This window comes from Eleginops maclovinus, chromosome 21, assembly GCF_036324505.1.
Source record: "Eleginops maclovinus isolate JMC-PN-2008 ecotype Puerto Natales chromosome 21, JC_Emac_rtc_rv5, whole genome shotgun sequence".
In the NCBI taxonomy this organism is placed as follows: domain Eukaryota; kingdom Metazoa; phylum Chordata; class Actinopteri; order Perciformes; family Eleginopidae; genus Eleginops; species Eleginops maclovinus.
In genome coordinates, this window is record NC_086369.1 from 15,952,215 (window position 1) to 15,970,214 (window position 18,000).

An 18,000-nucleotide genomic window follows, 5' to 3' on the forward strand; every position below is an offset into this window, starting at 1 on the left:
TTTTACTGATTAAAACTAACCATTACCCTACAAAATACTGTGTGGAATAGAGCTAAACATACTTTGGTAATAGACAGACTTCCTGACCTGCAGGGAGTTCAAACTAAACCACATTATCTGCAGAACAAACCAAACCTGGCATTTACAATAAACAAAAACACGTATAGCAGCATCCTTTATAAACTGTGTTGATATAAAGCATTATCATATAAAAATAAATGCATTACAATTTGTTCTCCAGGTAAAAAAAAGTACAAAATATGACATGAACCCCCCCCCCCCCCACAGAGCACCAGTAAAAATGTGCCAGACTTAATAAAATACTAATGGGATTCCTCTTTAAGTGCCTTTATAAAGTTAAAGCGTATTGTTTCTATAAATCGTACACAGCTGTTTGTTGACATGAAAATGGCACAAAGACAAACACGTGGAATACTATTTACACGTATGTACAGCAAGATATTCAGAGATATTTACAGGTAAGACCTTTCCTGCTGGAGGACCATGTGAAAACCCAATGCAATGCAATGTGTGTGTGTGTGTGTGTGTGTGTGTGTGTGTGTGTGTGTGTGTGTGTGTGTGTGTGTGTGTGTGTGTGTGTGTGTGTATCGAGTTTTCTTTGCTAGGTGTACGCTGGCATAGTACCGACCTACGACCCCCGGTGTGTAGCAGAGCCAGAAAACATTTCAGTTTGACAACAGGGCTTGATTGCCGCCTTTTCAACAGCACAAGTGCGCTTTCTTTTTGGTGAAGCCGCCCTCTGGGGCACTCAAATCACAGCGAACACCCGGAAAGCTTTTCCTCCGGGGGGGTTCTGAAGGCTGCAGGGGGGAGAAAGGGGGAGAGTCAGTGTGGGTGCGGCATGTGTCCGTGATACAAAACATGAGAGACGAGGATGACATGCACACACAAACAGATAGACTCCAGGTTTTTTACGGAGGAACGTCAGTCTGACACGGGGATGACAGATAGGACACACACAGAGAGAGGTCGCGACTCCCCGAGAAAACAGATAAACCTCCCGTCTTTACACAAACACAGGGGACCTTCATGTTTTAATCCAACAGAGACAGACATGTTGTGAAGTTGAAGGGGACAGATAAATGATGGGCAAGACGTCCGGCCTCTCCGCAGAGTGACAGAGATAGATGTGGAGAGGGAGGGGAGAGGGAGGACAGGACGAGGGAGGGAAAGCCGCAGAATAAATGAGAGTGTTTGTCCTCCAAACAGGGCAGGTTAGATTCACAGACCAGAACAATCCAAAGAGTGTGCAGTTTAATATCTCTGCAGCAGTATGTGGGTCACTGAAGCTTTACAGCGAGGCTGGTACGGACCTGTAGCCTTAATACTGTGGTACCGCACGGATCCACATGTGCTCACTTTGTAAGTGTTAGCTAAGTATCTCCGAAGCAAGCACAAGCTCCCTTCTTTATTCAAAGCAAGGACTCATTATGTAGGAAGATGGTGACACACGTCTACTTGATGATCAGGAAACAGATCAAAGGATCACTTATTTATGTTTCTTAATTAATATACTCTCTGAGTCTCCTCGATGCAGAAAAGTTCAGTGAGCTCTTTGAGATGTTGCACTCTGCATATATGTTAATTGGCTAGGTGTTTAATTGCATTCCTTAAGCTTTCTAACATTGCAATAGCCACCTTTATAAGACTATGACGTCTCCTGAGTTAACAGGGGAAGAGATGCAAAGATAGGCAAATAGCAAATTGCAAAAATATCCCTCTATGCCGACGATACAGTGCTTTATTTCAAATCCTCCCAATTCTTACTTTTTCTACTTAAAGCAGGTTCTGTTCTGCCTTAGTCTGTTAAGTTTCACCTTGTAAAACAAGAGTTACCTACTACTGTATGTCTATAAAGGAGGATGTATTCCAGATATGTTCATACACACACACTACATGACACTCTGATCAGCTTGGTTGGATTAAGACCTCTCTTACCTCTCTGAAGAAATGCCATTTTGTTGTGAAGCAATGTAATTTTTCCGCTTGTCGACCGGCATCACATCGATGTACCCCCCCAGATCGTTCCGGAGGACTCCAGCGTGCACCGCTGTTCGGCATATACTGGACTTCTGCAGAAGCATGCAAGAGGAAATGTTCGCTTCAGTCTCTAAATGCATGGGAATACTGTTTACCCTGGTGGTGAGTTTATCTTTAAAGACAGACTTACATCAGAGTATATCCTGGTGCCGATCACTCTGGATATGTGAGGGTTCTCCTCTAAACAGTTTCTCGGGCAGTATAACCTTAAAGAAGAACAGTTGGATAAGTTAATGAACTGACATGAGGCTGGAGGGATAAACGTATGCAGATTGAGAGCCAGCTTCATACCTGGGACAGTGTTTTGCAGGTTTTTGGTATGAACACATCGGTGCGACTGTGGTTTCACATGTTATAGCTTTCACTATAAGAGAGAAAGCTTATAATGAGTGATTTCACACCAAATTTGGCATATCTATAATTACAGTATCGTCAGACTAACCTGCTACTCTGGAAACTGTGAAGGAATTAGCACTGAGGTACTTCCTGTCAGGAGAAAACACAACATCAGACTTTAATTGTTAGTATATTTTTACCAAATTTCCACAGTAATGAATCTCGGTGATGTCTCTAACGAGTCTCACCCGAGAGACTGGACTCCGTTCTTGTTGGATTTGATGAAAAAGTCCTTCCTGCCTTGCCTCGTCACATCCATCCATCCTCCATCATTATCTATGACTCCAGCGTGCAAACCGGCTCTGCACACGCTGGATTGCTGCAAGTGGAATATTTTATTGACGACATTGAAAGCCTTGTGCTGACAGAGATGTGAGCGACGTTTCAGGGACACATTGACAGGACACACAGCTGCTAATTGGCATAATATTGACTCACCATTTCATAGTAAACTGTGCCAACTACTTTTCCTGTAGCATCTAGGCAGCCGGCTGGACACTCGTATCTGTAGAAGAATATAGGAACAATGGAATGAAACAAATCTACATTTTTTACCCGTTGTTTTTATAGTATTTCATCTGAACTCCACCTGTTGCATGGTGTCCCTTTACACTGATCTCGAAGCTTGGTGTCACAGGTCACCAGCTGAGCTGAAACACACAAAATAAAGGTTTTTCCTCCCCCTGCAGGAACCAACACGCAGGAATGTGTAGTTTCTAAAAGCCAGAGCTGAGTGACACCCAGTGATTGTTGTGATGCTTCAAGCAATAGGGTTCAGGGTGGTCAGCGTTTCTGGAGGAAGCGTCTCGGCTTACAAGCAGAGCCTGTTTCCGTGTGGAGAGGAAGCCATTTAGGAACCGCACAGAGCGCCTCTCACCCCTTTACCCCTCTGCGCCGGCCAAAAGCAAACACACACTCGGGAGATCATGCTAACACACACTACTAGGGAGGGACTTACAGTATGAAGGCTTCAGAACATCAAGAAAATATGAAATCATTCCATATTTTTCTGCATTCAATTCTTTGTTTTTGACCCATTTCTGGTCCCACCCCCCATTTAGAAACCAGACCCAGAATAAACAGTTAAATGGCAGCTTACACATCTGCTGTGTGTTGACCATCTCATTCTTCTGCAGGTCCTCCGTTGGGGGCTTGGTGGGGGCCGGGGCGGGGACACTGGGGGGGTCCGGCTTGGAGGCTCTGGGCCGGGGCTTCTGTGGAGCGCGGGGGGCCTCCGGCTCGATGAAGTTGTTTTCTTCCATTTCCTCTTGTGCTGGGTTGGAGCTGTCATCTTCAGGTACAGTCACAGAGGCAGCGTACAGTTAGCACACACACACACACACACATGCACACACGCACACACACACACACACACACACACACACACACACACACACACACACACACACACACACACACACACGTACCTTTGTAGCACAGGTTGTCCTTGCAGCCACCTCCATAGCTGGGGGGACAGGCCGAGCATGGGGTCCCGTGTTTGTAAGGAGAGTGCCCCCACCAGTTTCCCCTGATCAGATCACAGAACAAGTGAGGATTATTGAGCAGAAGACAAACTACTTACAGGAATAATACACCATGTTTTACGTGCATGACCAATACGTTTTGATGGTGAATGCAGGTGTGCTCACTTTGGTGAATAGTTGCAGACCAGATAGACGGCTTTGGCCCAGATCTGCCCCCACACGTTCATGTTGTAACACATGTTGATGGCGCAGCCGATCCGACTGCTGGTGGCCCACACCAGCTGCGAAACCAAGTGAAAAACGGATCATTATGTCTTTAAATCACTAGAGGAGGAAGTCTGCAGAGGATGAATGGTATGATCCCAGCTACCTGAGTGTAGTGAGTACAAACGGGGCCAGAGCATCTGAAGGGGCAGTAGGGGTTACACTCCTGAGGGTACGGGAAGGAGTAATCCTTCACCTCATCGTACCAGGCCTGCACGTGGAAGGTGGGGGGGCGGTGCCTGGGGATATGAGGAAGAGTGCCTTTAATTAGAGAGTTGACATGGTTGGTTTTTTCAGATAATGGGCTCCTGGGTACAGACTTGTAAGATGCTCTGCAGAAGCCTGAGCTTAAAGAGTCTCCTCAGTCTTGCATGACTTTGTAGTTGTTTTGCATTCATGATTATCATTTACAGTGTCTCTGTGGTCAGGTTGCATGCATTATTATTCATTCTGGGTCACCATGTGGTCATAGTTTATTTATGCACACACTCATACAGCATGTGTAGCTACCATCTTTAGTTAGCGCTCATGTTGATGTAAACATGTCTGCTGGCAGTCGAACCGCTCCTCTGAATAAATTGCAGGAACAAAGCCGTGACTCTGATGCGGCTCCAGGTGCCGCTTGTTAATCTGATTAGACTGGAGCACTCATCTCGACGGTGAAGAGATGTGATTAGATGTGGAACAAGAGATGCTCATGTGAAGCTCTGTGGGGGGCTGAGTGAACACATGAACACATTAATATCTATCTGTATGGACGTGTTAGTGTTGGAACGTATTAAGGTCGTTAAAAATATGTTCATGGACCCTTATTTTGTTCATATCCAGGAAAACAAGCCCTTCCTACACAGCAAGGTTACAAACACACATATTGACTGATTTAAAAGACCTTAAATGTTCCCAGCAAGGCAGTTTTTACCCCCAAACTTTGATGAAATATGCTGTTAATTATAGTCACCTTCCCCAGTGAGCTCCCAGGTTCTGTCCGATCTGCGGCAGGAGGCTCGCTGGTCCGTGCTCCCACAGGCAGGTCTCAGCCCACTCCTCCGCTGTACGCTCCAACTCTGTGTCCCACACCTGAAACATAGAAGAGATGGAGACACAATGTGAGCTTGAGATCTGCCTTATATTTGCTAAGTAAGTTTGTATTGTTCCTAAAGGACCTGAGCTCTGGTCTGCAGATAGTTCCCTCACAGCTGTCAGAGATGTGAGGTGGTATACAAACACAGGATTACATATCATAAGTCATGATAAGTGATAGAGCTGCTACGGCTAAGTAAGTGCACTAATCTGTAAACTGCAGTGTGTTGATGTGCCGCTGCTGTGTAAAAGCTTCTCACTCCTCACTGCCGCTCAGCTGATTTTCACCAGATGGGTTTTCCTGTAGGATGGGGTGTTATTCAAAAAATGCAAAAAGCAGTTTTTTTCTTAAGTAATGCTTTCCATATGTCTCTGGTGAGATGTCTGGGGGCACGCTTTTGTTTCTCCGAGTTGCCCTCTCAGTGAGGTTTGGCTCCGGTTGGACACTCAGGGATCATATTCCCGTTCTGGGGTTTTCTCGGAATGCAAAGACTGTCCTTCCTCCCCGCTGACCTACATTCTACCATTAAGAAAAAAGTTAGAATAACACCAGCTGTAATTCCTCTGAAGGACACTGTGTGTTGCTTTAATTGCACACCTTCACTTTCACCTTCAGTGTGGGATAACAGCTTTCGACGGGAATTTGTGTGTGTGTGTGTGTGTGTGTGTGTGTGTGTGTGTGTGTGTGTGTGTGTGTGTGTGTGTGTGTGTGTGTGTGTGTGTGTGTGTGTGTGTGTGTGTGTGTGAGGTGTCAGGAGTTTGCACATTTCACACATCGGGCCCTGGAAGTCATAGCTTACACTAAAATAACTCCCCTGCTTCCACAACTGCCGCTTCCGTCACCCACCCCCCGTCCCCCCCAGAACCTACTGCTGTTCTCTGCATTACTCCCGAAACACACACCTACCTAACACCAGGATGTCTGGCAAATTAACTCTTAACTCTCTTTCTGGGAATCCGGCGAGCTGTTGAGAGGATATATTTGTTTAAATCAACAACACCGCGGTTATACTGCCTGAATCTTCTCCGTGATTGCGATGTCAGATCTCGGCACAAAGCCTCTGCAGAAATGTTACATAAGTGGCATGTAGAAGAAATAAACAGCTGGAGGTGTGGAGTATATTTTTCATTTGGCAGTACACGTGCAAAGAGGAGGCGTATCGCTGCTACGGAACCCTGCTCCTGCAGTCGCCTGGGGTCTGTCTTGCACAATGAGGCCAAATGATGACTGACAGACCGGGGGCTAAAACAGGAAGGAGAATTTGTTTACCTGAAACCCTATCGCTGCTCAGAAAATTACCTCTGTTGGCAAAGTGCTGCAATAAATCTGGTCTTTTTTCCCTCCAGTTATCTCTCCTTGCTTACAATGCAGAACCACTGAAGAGGTGTAAGGCCATCAGATGTGGAAAGAAACACAAAGGAGCTGTTCAATTACAACCTTCAGTTCCATCTACGTCATTTCCCCGCTCGATTTTCTCGACAAGTGACCTCCTTGCACGAAGAATAATCAATGTGTTCCCTGATAAGCAGACTGAAACACATCGTGGTAGCTGCAGCAGGATCTGCAGACCACAGCACATCGGGGTCAACACAGAGTTATCGACCGCTAGCGAATGGTTATGGGTCTGAAAACGTTTATCTGTGGCCACAAATACCGATAAACACACGCAGCACAGGAACTCAATCCAAGGTCCCGAAAGCTACAGAGGAAGCAGCTCGGAAAGTGTCGAGCGGCACATATTTCTCAGCTGTTGAATGTGGTGCAGCCGGCTTGTCAAGCTGCTCTTGTTTGCACTGTTAGCCCAGCAGGGGAGGCCTCGTAACCCCCCCCCACACCCTGGCCACACTTCAGCTCAGGGCCCATAAAGCTGAACACCTCCCCTGCTCCAGTCTTTTAGCACAGTGCACGTTGCATTGTGTATTTCGCTTAACACCTCATTGGCAGCAAGATTTTCCTGTTCCTTGGTCATCTGGTTGCATTCCAAACGGTACAGATGTCTATTTACTTTGCCCGTTTGGGTTTTCCCGCTCGTAATCAAGGGTGCATGTGGAGAAGTACTAAAAAAAAAAGATATGGGAACTGGACAGAGAGAAGGCCGGGAACAGAGATAAGAAACCTGGCTGAGCATAAGGGAGAGGTGGAGGAAAAACTGTAAAAATACTATTCTATGTCCGGAAATTTCATAGAGATTTTCATACAGCTCGTTCCTGCTCACATCAGAGGTCCTCAGGCTGACCATTGTCTGAGTTTCGTCAACCAGAAAACTCCATTATCTCCCATTACCCTGTTATACCGGTAACATAGTTTCACCATAACAGCACGGCCAATTATTCCAGGAAGCTGTTTCACTTAAGGGGCACCATAAGGTTCAGATATAAGACTCACACAGGTGAACGGGGGGGTTAAAGCTCTTACAGATATCGCTGGAATTTGCTAATTTCACCTACATGTGTTTTGCATCGCTGCAGACTTTTACAACCATGTTCCCTGAAGTTTTTCCTGGAAGGTGCTTGCTGCGGGTCGCTCTTTATTAAACGCATTTAGAGCAGGAGCCGTGTTTACATTCTTGGCATTGTGGGCGCCGGACTCCCACAAGGAGACGCCTTGTTGCCCGTCCTGTGTGTGATATTCGTGGACAGGATACAGAGAGCAGCTTTGTGACATTACGGTGGCATCTTGCTATTTCGGGACCGTCCTTTTGGCTTCACTGGAGCGCGACCTTGGATGTGGAGCTACAGTATTTGGGAGGACCTACTTTTTTATGGTATTTAGCTGCTGCTCTTTAGAGAAGGTCTGTTGGACGCCTTTTGGGAACTGTTTCTGTGCGTCACAAGCTGACCAGAATTAAGAAAAGTCAAGAAACACGAGCTCTGAGGTAATCTAGAAAGCATTTCTGGGATTTGAGACGTTTGGACAGCTCTTCAGAGTCTTTTCCCACTGGACTTTGTATTTAATAATCTAAATGTTTATCTTTAACTTCAGGAGAAAGTGACAGCTCACCCCAAAATCAAAACCACATATTTTCCCTCTTACCTTTTTAAAAAATCTAGATATCTGCCATAGAGACGTCTGCCTTTCTTCATATATAATGAAACCAGATTGCAGCTCAAAACTCAACAGCAATGTGGCTTTCCAGAAATCATGACCCAGTTAATCGAGTTAATCCACAGACTGATTTTCTTTCCACTTCCACCCAAACAATCTGGAGAGATAAACACTACTACAGGTAAGAGGGAGCTGCTTTCACATTGAAGAACTGCTTATCCACATTACCATAATTAAACATCCTGGCAGAGTGAATTCAGAGCTTATTTATGAGTCTAAGACCTTAATTATTGTCTGATTGGACGGCCACATTATCGCACGGTAAATTAAAATGCCCGGCGCTTGCAGCACAACTCCGACTCGTCAGCAGAAAACTGTCGATGCAGCTTCATCTCAGAGCGCTGACGTCACCGCCGCCTCGGCACGGCCAAGTCAAACATCAAGGCAGGTGGGGCCCTTTCTCCCAGGAGCCTTCAAACACTGACACCTGTCTGTTTATACCTGAGGGTCAACACAGGACCACCGTCCCGCTCACTGGAGCTGCATTGAAGCCTTGTGCATCGCTGCAGAGTGTGAACGCTTATCCAGGGAATTTTTGGGCCTCTGTGTTGGAAAATGACAGAATGGGAACGGAGCCACAGGGATAAGAGGGAGGGAGGGAGGGAGGGTAAGAAAAGGAAACAGATGAAGGCGGCAGGAGGAGGAGGAGGAGGAGGAGGAGGAGGAGGAGGAGGAGGAGGAGGAGGAGGATTTGAATTGATGTTATCTCCGAGTCTCTCTGATGATTGCCACGGAGGGTCAGCCGGGTTATGTTTTAATACAATGGCGGACAATAAAAGAGCTGATGGGCAAACGGCTCCGTGCGTGTGTGTGTGTGTGTGTGTGTGTGTGTGTGTGTGTGTGTGTGTGTGTGTGTGTGTGTGTGTGTGTGTGTGTGTGTGTGTGCAGGGAGAGCAGGGGAGCATGTCTCTGCAGTCTTCCAGTACAGTGACTCTGTGAGGTTTTTGAAAGGTGACAGCAGTTCAACACAGACTGAAAGAAAGGAACATCTGAGAAGTATGCAGCACCCTTTCAAAATAATGCGCTGAAAATAGACTTCTGGGTCTTTCCGTTAAAGCTGCGAAAAAGATGACAACTTTTACTTTTTCCTCACCTCCTCCTCCTCCTCCTCCTCCTCCTCCTCCTCCTCCTCCTCCTCCTCCTCTTTTTTTCCAAATGTTTTAACACTTTTTTAAGGAAACATGGTCCGTCCATCCGTCTCTAATGTGAATCTATCACTTTAACACCTCTATTTTTATTTACCTGCTGTATTCCCTGCTCTATTTCTCTCTCTTTCCCTCACCTCACGTCCTCTTGTTGCATGCCTTTTCCATATTTCACCCCTGGGTGCCCCTGCAGCTAAAAAAAAAAAGCCCAGCCAAATGTAACAGGAGACAGTAGAAAAGAGCTGCTGGCTCAGCACTTCTCCACTACAGAGTGTTTCTCAACCAGAAGCTGGCCAGGCACAGTGCTGCGTGCACGTGCACACACACACGAACACACACACACACACACACACACACGTTCAACCTCTCAATTATACAATTACACAGTCCAGCAATCGCCCCCAGCAGGAACTGTTTATTTGCCTCTGCTGTGGAATAATACTGCCTTTTGTTCTGCAGCTTTTAAAGTGGAGATGAAAGGATGATAAAAGCTCATTACTTTCTGCACACTATTGATTCCTGACCTCCTAAGTACTGTTGGTGGCAATGCACTGTGGCGGTCAAACCGTGCCTGCATAGTATTTTAAGTTTGGAAAAGCTCCAGATCTTTAAAGCACTGACTTTCTGAAGGTGTGGTGTGTGTGTGTGTGTGTTTAGTGGGGGGTAGACAGCTGGTAAAACAAGCCCCGGTGCCGTGCTCTGATTCTAATTGCACTGTGAAAAGTGATCTGGCGCTGTACACACACGTTATGGCCAAAGGATAAAGTCAAACAAATCTCTTAGCATGAGTTTAAAAAAACGCAGCCGTAATGTGAGCATTGGCAACTCGGAGGGATTCTTTTCTTCTAGCAAAACAACCAAAGTCACATGGAGTGTGTGTGTGTGTGTGTGTGTGTGTGTGTGTGTGTGTGTGTGTGTGTGTGTGTGTGTGTGTGTGTGTGTGTGTGTGTGTGTGTGTGTGTGTGTGTGTGTGTGTAGGTGCTTAGATGCTGCTCATGTGTGAGCCAAGAGGGGCAAGTGCCAGCCGGTCTGGTGACTGGGTCAGGCCACTAAGCTATATGAGCAAGACTCTGAGGGAGTTCAGTACGTGGTCGGAGCGTTCAATATACACACACTGCATGAGGTGGAAAACGCAAAGAAATTCCTACTCGACTAACACACATACGATTAATTTCCACAACAGATCTGTAGAACTTGAGTTCTTCCACAAAGAAGCCTCAAAAAGCACCACTCTAAATCCTGTGTTTTCCAGATATGCTGCTTGGAAATAAGTCAATTACCCGGAAACTAAATCTAAGTTGATCAAGACCAAAACGACTAATCGATCAAGAGAAAGCAGCCCTTCTCCGTAGAAATCAAACCCATTTTCCATGTTTTAAGAAGGAGGGTAAGCCTGGAGTTGACAGCGGGGTCAAAAAGCTGAATTTATAAATCTGTAAAACTTGAGTCCCTCCACAACAAAATACTGCAAAGGAATAAGTCATTCAGCCAGAAAAACTACAACATCTAAGTTGAATAAGACCAAAAGGACCAATTAGACAACCTAAAGACTCCTCCTCCCTCCATGCACCTACCATGTACTCCATGTTGGAGGAAGGGGGGTACACCTGGCCTCGGAGCTTGTTGTGCAGGTCCAGGATGACCTGAGCGTCGCTGTCCGTGATGGCCCTCTTCCCCCTCTGCTTGGCCTCCCACCAGTCCCCCTCCTCGTCCAGGTACTTGTCCAGAAACGGCCCCCAGCCCGTGGAGTTGGGGAGCATCACCATGGAGGAGACGGTCTGCAGCAGCAGGAGCAGGGAGACGCCCCCCCTCAGAGGAGATGCATAACTCATCCTGGGGACAGTGATAGTGGAGGTGGTGAGAAGAGGAGTGGGTCGTCCTGGTCTACAGTGTGAGAGTAAAGCAGGTGTTCAGTATCGAGTTTACAGAAAAACATCGGTCAATATTCATCTTGGCTTGCAGAAACTTGGTTTGTTGACTCCATGGAGTTCACTTTGGAAAACTGGGAATAACTAGTGTGCATTAGATAAATCCCTACTAATAATGAACCTTCCTGGACATTTATCAACTAATATATAACCATTTACTCACTTTTTAATAAGTCAGCTTTATTGTCATATGCATTATAGCTACAACTAATACAGTGCCACATAAGGCACGAAAAGAAACAAAAAGAGTGCAAGACAATGGTGCAAGGGACACAATAGTGCAATAAATGCAAAATAAGTCAACTAAACTCAGAAACAAATCAACTACAATGTTAATACTGTAGACTCTACAGTGTAGAGGAACAGATATATAATATAAAACAAACACACAGTAAACACGTCTCAAAGTGGCAGGAATGTATATACAAGCTAAAAAGTAATCAAATGAAATTTTGCAACTTTATATAGAAATAAAAGGCTGTCAATGTAAACCCTGCCTCTCATTAGGAGTGATAAAGAGGAGGGAGCTAATGCATCCTTCCCTGGGTCTTTCCTCAGTGTGCATGCTGCAGCGCTGACAGCAGCTGGGACAAAGTGCCAACACCTAATGGAAAACGTGAGGAACAGTAATGCATATTGGAACAGGGAAGTCGAGGTGTGATTTAATGTGGACTCTGGAAATGATTTACCTTTAATGGATTGGACTGCAGCCCGCTTCTGGAGATCCTGTCAGAGTTGTGAGGAAACTTCAGGAGGAAGAAGAAGTAAAACTCTTCCTTCAGAGAGGTGGAGCTGACACAGAAACCCAGACAGAGATGTGCTCTTTCGCTCCGTTTGGATAAAAAAACTGCTTCTTCCTTCTTTCGGGATTCTTGCACCAAAGTCGCTAAAGCATCACTTCTGCACATTTATCCTCGTGCTGGCCCCCCGCCCCCTGGCCCCGCCCTCCAACCCCCCAACAGCGTGAACACTGCCCACTTCTGCGCGTGCATGCTCGTGCGTGTGTGTGGTACAAGCAGGGAGTTTTTCCCCCAATGTTGAACATGTTGAAAACCCACAGAGTCTCCATGACCGGCCGAACACACATTATGTAATGTTCCTGCAGACTTCACTGCTGAGGGTTAAGGGAGGACTTATTGTTTATGATCAGTGGGGGGGGGGGGGTAATTATGTCCTTTAGTTGAGTAAAAGTACTAATACTACACAGTAATACTATGTTACAAGCAAACAACTGCAAATAAAAGTGATATTAAAGTAAAAGTATGTCCATATAATCAGGAAAATGTGCTTCAAGTTTAAGAAAACCTCAAAAAAAGTGATCATAGGCGCAGATTTGCACATTTGTGAATCTTGATTTGTGACTCAAGCAGGACTCCGATATCATTCAGCTGTAGTTACATGTGCTGTTGGGTAGATTCATATACAAGGAATCATTATTTTTAAAGGGTTTTCTGATGTTTGGAATGCAAGGTAGCAATCTCAAGTTTAGACATAAATATTCATCAAAATACTTTTCTATCCAACCCCAAATCCTTTCAGCTCTACTTTAATGTACTGTTGCATAGTTAAGACTACAAAAACATCATATTTTACAAGTTAAGCTGTGGGGTAGAATAGTAAATATGTAGTAGTTAAATCAGTCCACTACTGTGGTGCTGGATCATCAATGTGTCTTCATAGTAACACACTTGGATATGTATGTGTTAAACAAGAGGTCTGAATGGATTCTCCACAGTACAGAACCCTGCTCTCTAACGTTGCTGACGGCCTGTTGCTCCTTTACCTGGTAACGGGTTTATGTGAAAAAAATAAAACCCTAATTTAAACCAGATCCTGTGAGGGGCCGGCAGCGGTGGCCCCCTGCTCCTGAGTCTAACTGTTCACAGGTGACTCCTTTAGGGGGATTAAAACACAAACTCACTCTGTGTTAATTCCTGACCCCTGAACCCGCCGTCACTGTTTCCCCTGCCGCCGAACACCGGGCAACACAGGCAGGATTTGTCTCTTTGTAATCTGGAGACTTTCACTGTTGCTGCGGCACATGTGGAAACAGAAGCTAATCACCGGCGTCCCCCCCCCCCCACACACACACACACTCACTTTCCACAGACACACACACACACACACACACACACACACACACACACACACACACACACACACACACACACACACACACACACACACACACACACACACACACACACACACTCTCTTCTTGTGTTTTACAAACATAATAAACCCAGTGCTTACCGACCGCTCCGTCTCTCAGTCTTCTTGTTTCCATGACTCCCTGATGTTTCTATGGGACACAACCCTCACCCATCAGGTGAGTCAGGGGCTTGTCAGGTCTCTGTTAAGGATAAGTGGAGGTTTGCCAGAGAAGACATGGATTGTTAGATTATGGTGTGAAAGAATAAGACATGTTTTGCACTTATGTTAAGATGACATATTGTGCTTCATGCAGAGACGCTGGGTTGTTTTGCGTCTATAACATGTCTTCTTTCTCACTAAAACATCCAAAATACAGATTAACACCCTATATTTTCTAAAAACGTAAGCCCTACATTTGCATTTTTACCTGATTTAGAGAATACAACATTACAGGGGATACCGAGGTAACTCTGGCCTCCACCTATAAAATGTCCCTTAGAGACGAAAAACAACAACAAAGAGACACACGATGACCACTAAAGACACAGAATGACCACACAGAGTCACAAATACAGCGCAGAGGAACACAAACATCTACATAGAGGTGCAGTATGGCAAGACACACAAAATGACCCTAAAAATAATCAGTTTGACTAAAATGATACACACAAAAATGTAAAATATAATGTTAGAAATGAGTACGTTTCAGAGCATGATATTGTGGGTTTTACTTTAGTGAGTAAAGATAAAGTATAACTGATCATAAAAGGAGATATAAGTACTTCAAATGTAGGTACAGTACCCCCCACAACCTTTAGTTGAGATGCAAAGGTCAGTGTGCATTCAGCCAAACGGATGTATATAAAGTGATGTGAAAATGCAAGAAGAGCTTTCTCCGAATAACCACATAATTCCAACATGGCCTTTAATATAGAAACATGGATCCAGGAAGCACTTAAAACCCCCTTACTAAAGTACAAACCACAAAGCTGTCCCTTAGAGTAAAATAATAAAGCAACATAAAACCAACTGCATGAGATAAATGTGCAGACTCTTCCCGGACCCCCTCCTGTATCTGACACAACAGCTCTCACATCGAGGACCCACCGCATGCTGAACATCCATAAATCCGGGTTTACTGTCGGCCCCCGGGTCAGCAGCAGGGGCCCCGGCCTCAGCTCCAGCAGCGGCCCTCTCTCTGCGGTCACCCCCGCCCCACCCTCCATTACACCGCAGCTGAAATAGCAATGCTGCATAACCCCCAGGAGGGAAGCACCGCCGCGAAACACTCATTCATCTGCTGCAGAATTAATGCTGCGCTGCGTTCAGATGTGTGTGTGACAGCGAGGAAGAGTGTGTGTGTTTGACAGTAAGAGGTGATGCAGCAAACGAGTGACAGGGTGTGTGTGTGTGTGTGTGTGTGTGTGTGTGTGTGTGTAACAACACACACACGTGTGTTGCCTCCATAGCATAAATACGAGTCAATACATAAAACATGCAATCATTTGAAAGGCTCCGAATACGTTTTACGGGCTCGGGATATGAGATGACTTATGCTACATGAAGTTAAGACTGAGACACAGAGAGCGACTGTGCTGACCCCGACTGTAAAACGAAATTGTGTGGATAAAGGAAATATTTACCAACTGCTCTGAGATTTCTATGATTTACAGCGTGGTTATTTAGGTCAAACCATCTGTAACAGACGAAACAGTCTCTGATGAATGTTTATTACAATGGCTGCCAGTAAATATGCTCTGTTTGTGCCTGCGGTGCAGCAGTATAAATGATTTCATGCTCGGCTGTTAGCATCATCCACAGATTACTGGACAAGTTTACTGGGTACAAGCCGGGGTCGAAGGGTCAGGCTGACTCTGAGCTTCACCTACAAAACGTCTCTTAGGGACTAATAAACAATATAAAGACAAAAGATGGCAATAAAAGAGACACAATATAACTGCAGAGACACAAAAGGACTAGAAAGAGACAGAAGATTACCAAAAAGTGATACAAAATGACCCCTAAGAGACTGATGATGACTGAAAGAGAGACCAGACAACTGCACGGAGACACAAGACTGCAAAGAGACACCAAATGAATACAGAGACGACCCTGAAGAGAGACAAAGGGACCACAAAGACACTGAAAATGACAGCGAAGAGACACAAATTGACCATAAAGAGACACAAATCAACTAAAAGCAGATGGAAAATAAAACAGAGAGGTACATAATTAATAAAGAGGCACGACATGACCACAAAGACACACGCAATGACTGAAAGAGGAATACACAAAATATCACAAGTCAGCCGTTTATCTCTGCCACCTCTTGTTCTCCACGGCCTCCTGCTGGACTGTCTGTATTTCACATTGTTCCTGTCTGACCTCCTCTACACCTGTATGTTTGTGTTCACACACACACACACACACACACACACACACACACACACACACACACACACACACACACACACACACACACACTTTATCTCACACACACACTCACTTTCCATTCCTCTGCTGTTGCTCTCTCTCTCTCTCTCTCTCTGTCTGTCTGTCTCTCTCTCTCTCTCTCTCTCTCTCTCTCTCTCACCCACACAGTGATTTTTAAGCCCCTGGTCCAGATGCTGCATTCAGGCCCGTGGCTTCAGAAACCCAATGAACCCAGCAGAATGCATGCCAGACTCCACACACACACACGCACAGTAGCCTCTGGACACACACACTTGTAAAGAACTTTATTGGCCCGTGTTGTCTGGCAGGTTTTCCTCTGATGGTTCTGGTTGAGCTGGATGGAGGTCAGACTTTGGAGCGGGATGAGGATGGGAGTAAAGAGCGTCGAGGTCATTTGGCACTCACTCTACATGTTCCTTTGTTATCAGCAGAGAGCTGCCTCAGATATCTGCTGCAGGAGGATACTCTGTCTGCCTCCTCCCTCTTGTGGAGAAGAGATGTCGATGCAGCTGTGAGCATTAATATACTGTGGGTTGCATCAGGGGAATGTTTTGTATGGTGCAGTAGGAAATACTGTCTTGTTTTCCCCGTATATCTTGTAATTTCACACAGAGCCTCACTTTGCATGGTATGTATGTTACTATATGCTCTGTCAAGGATTTAAGGATCATTCATTGTCATTTTGCAACACAGGGTTGAAATGCATACTAAGCCATGGTATGCACAAATAAAATGCCCTAAACTTGCAGTACTATCATCATGCATTGCACATCTTGTTAATACTCAAGTTGTTTAAGAGTCAGGCCCTTTACTTAAGCATAAATACAAATAATCCACTCTAAAAATGCTCCATGACTCATGTTTTCTTGTACCTACACAATTCAATCCAATGTGTCGTCTTGCACAACTTGAAGGGAAGCTTTCACGAAGTCTTCCATATGTTCCCCCATCTGCTTTATGTGCAATATGAAGCATAAGTCTTGCATTTGAAGTAAACGCTAACACACAGCAGTCTGAATGAGCATGCATTTAGATGCACTGTTACAGAAGTTAAGAAAATGCAGACAATCCCTTCATTTCTTAAATGTGTGGTAGGTAAAATATCTGAACAATGCAACAGTAGATATAAGTCAGCATTTAACAGTGACTGAATTGTGTTTTAGTATATTCAGCAGCAGACTGTTCATATAGCCAGCAGATGTCAGTGTCCCTCCATCTGCACGCTGTCATCTGCAGAAGTGCATCTCTGAGGGGGTCAGATCGCAAAGAAAGACAACAGAAAACTAGTTCATGAGGCCAAGATCAGATGTTTCAGATTCCCCTCTTCTGTACCACAGAGGCAGCTCTGGACTTCTTCCATCTCCTAGTTTATTAAAGCACACTAAACTCTGAAACTTCCTCTCTGTGCTGCTTCAGTGTGTGTTTCCTCTCTGTGCTGCTTCAGTGTGTGTTTCCTCTCTGTGCTGCTTCAGTGTGTGTTTCCTCTCTGTGCTGCTTCAGTGTGTATTTCCTCTCTGTGCTGCTTCAGTGTGTGTTTCCTCTCTGTGCTGCTTCAGTGTGTGTTTCCTCTCTGTGCTGCTTCAGTGTGTGTTTCCTCTCTGTGCTGCTTCAGTGTGTGTTTCCTCTGTGCTGAGTGGTTAGTGGATCTCTGCCTGTGGTGCAAACCAAGACATTTCACAACAATGCCAAACGCAGACTGTCTTCTGCAGAGAATGCACTAATCGTGCACGCTCTTTTTTAAATGTGGGGCGGTTTGCCACATACAGTAGGATGTCAAAACACTGAAGCCATAAATATTTAAATGAACTTTGCTAAAGTTGAGGGAATAAAGAGGGAGGCATTTTGGGAATACTCTTGTTGTCTTTCTGTGCAATTCAGCAATACTACCTGAGAATAACACACATGTTTTATATTGGAGTATTTTAACT

At 45.2% G+C, this 18,000-nt stretch overlaps 1 protein-coding gene across 2 annotated transcripts; it reads right to left on the reverse strand.

Moving 5' to 3' along the window:
* Nucleotides 1-277: 277 nt before the first annotated feature.
* crispld1a (cysteine-rich secretory protein LCCL domain containing 1a) lies at nucleotides 278-12,332 on the reverse strand. 2 transcript variants are annotated; one of them, XM_063912812.1, is made up of 15 exons: nucleotides 12,154-12,332; nucleotides 11,111-11,420; nucleotides 5,164-5,282; nucleotides 4,312-4,444; nucleotides 4,107-4,222; nucleotides 3,885-3,985; nucleotides 3,557-3,748; nucleotides 3,047-3,107; nucleotides 2,896-2,962; nucleotides 2,646-2,776; nucleotides 2,504-2,547; nucleotides 2,353-2,425; nucleotides 2,192-2,267; nucleotides 1,960-2,093; nucleotides 278-821 (listed from the first exon to the last, which is right to left on the reverse strand). In XM_063912812.1, exons 2-15 carry the CDS (start codon nucleotides 11,366-11,368, stop codon nucleotides 770-772), a joined length of 1,557 nt encoding a protein of 518 aa, XP_063768882.1. In that variant the 5' UTR covers nucleotides 11,369-11,420; nucleotides 12,154-12,332; the 3' UTR covers nucleotides 278-769. The 2 variants fall into 2 exon arrangements, with proteins under 2 accessions (XP_063768882.1, XP_063768883.1); XM_063912813.1 differs by having other exon boundaries at nucleotides 11,111-11,369; nucleotides 12,154-12,323.
* Nucleotides 12,333-18,000: the final 5,668 nt, after the last annotated feature.

Coding starts and splice junctions, on each gene's coding strand:
- crispld1a (XM_063912812.1), bottom strand. CDS start 11,368: ATGAGTTATGCATCTCCTCTGAGGGGGGGCGTCTCCCTGCTCCTGCTG. Junction 3,749..3,884: donor GGACAACCTGTGCTACAAAG/GTACGTGTGTGT, acceptor CTGTACCTGAAG/ATGACAGCTCCAACCCAGCA. Junction 3,108..3,556: donor GGTCAACACACAGCAGATGT/GTAAGCTGCCAT, acceptor TGTGTGTTTCAG/CTCAGCTGGTGACCTGTGAC.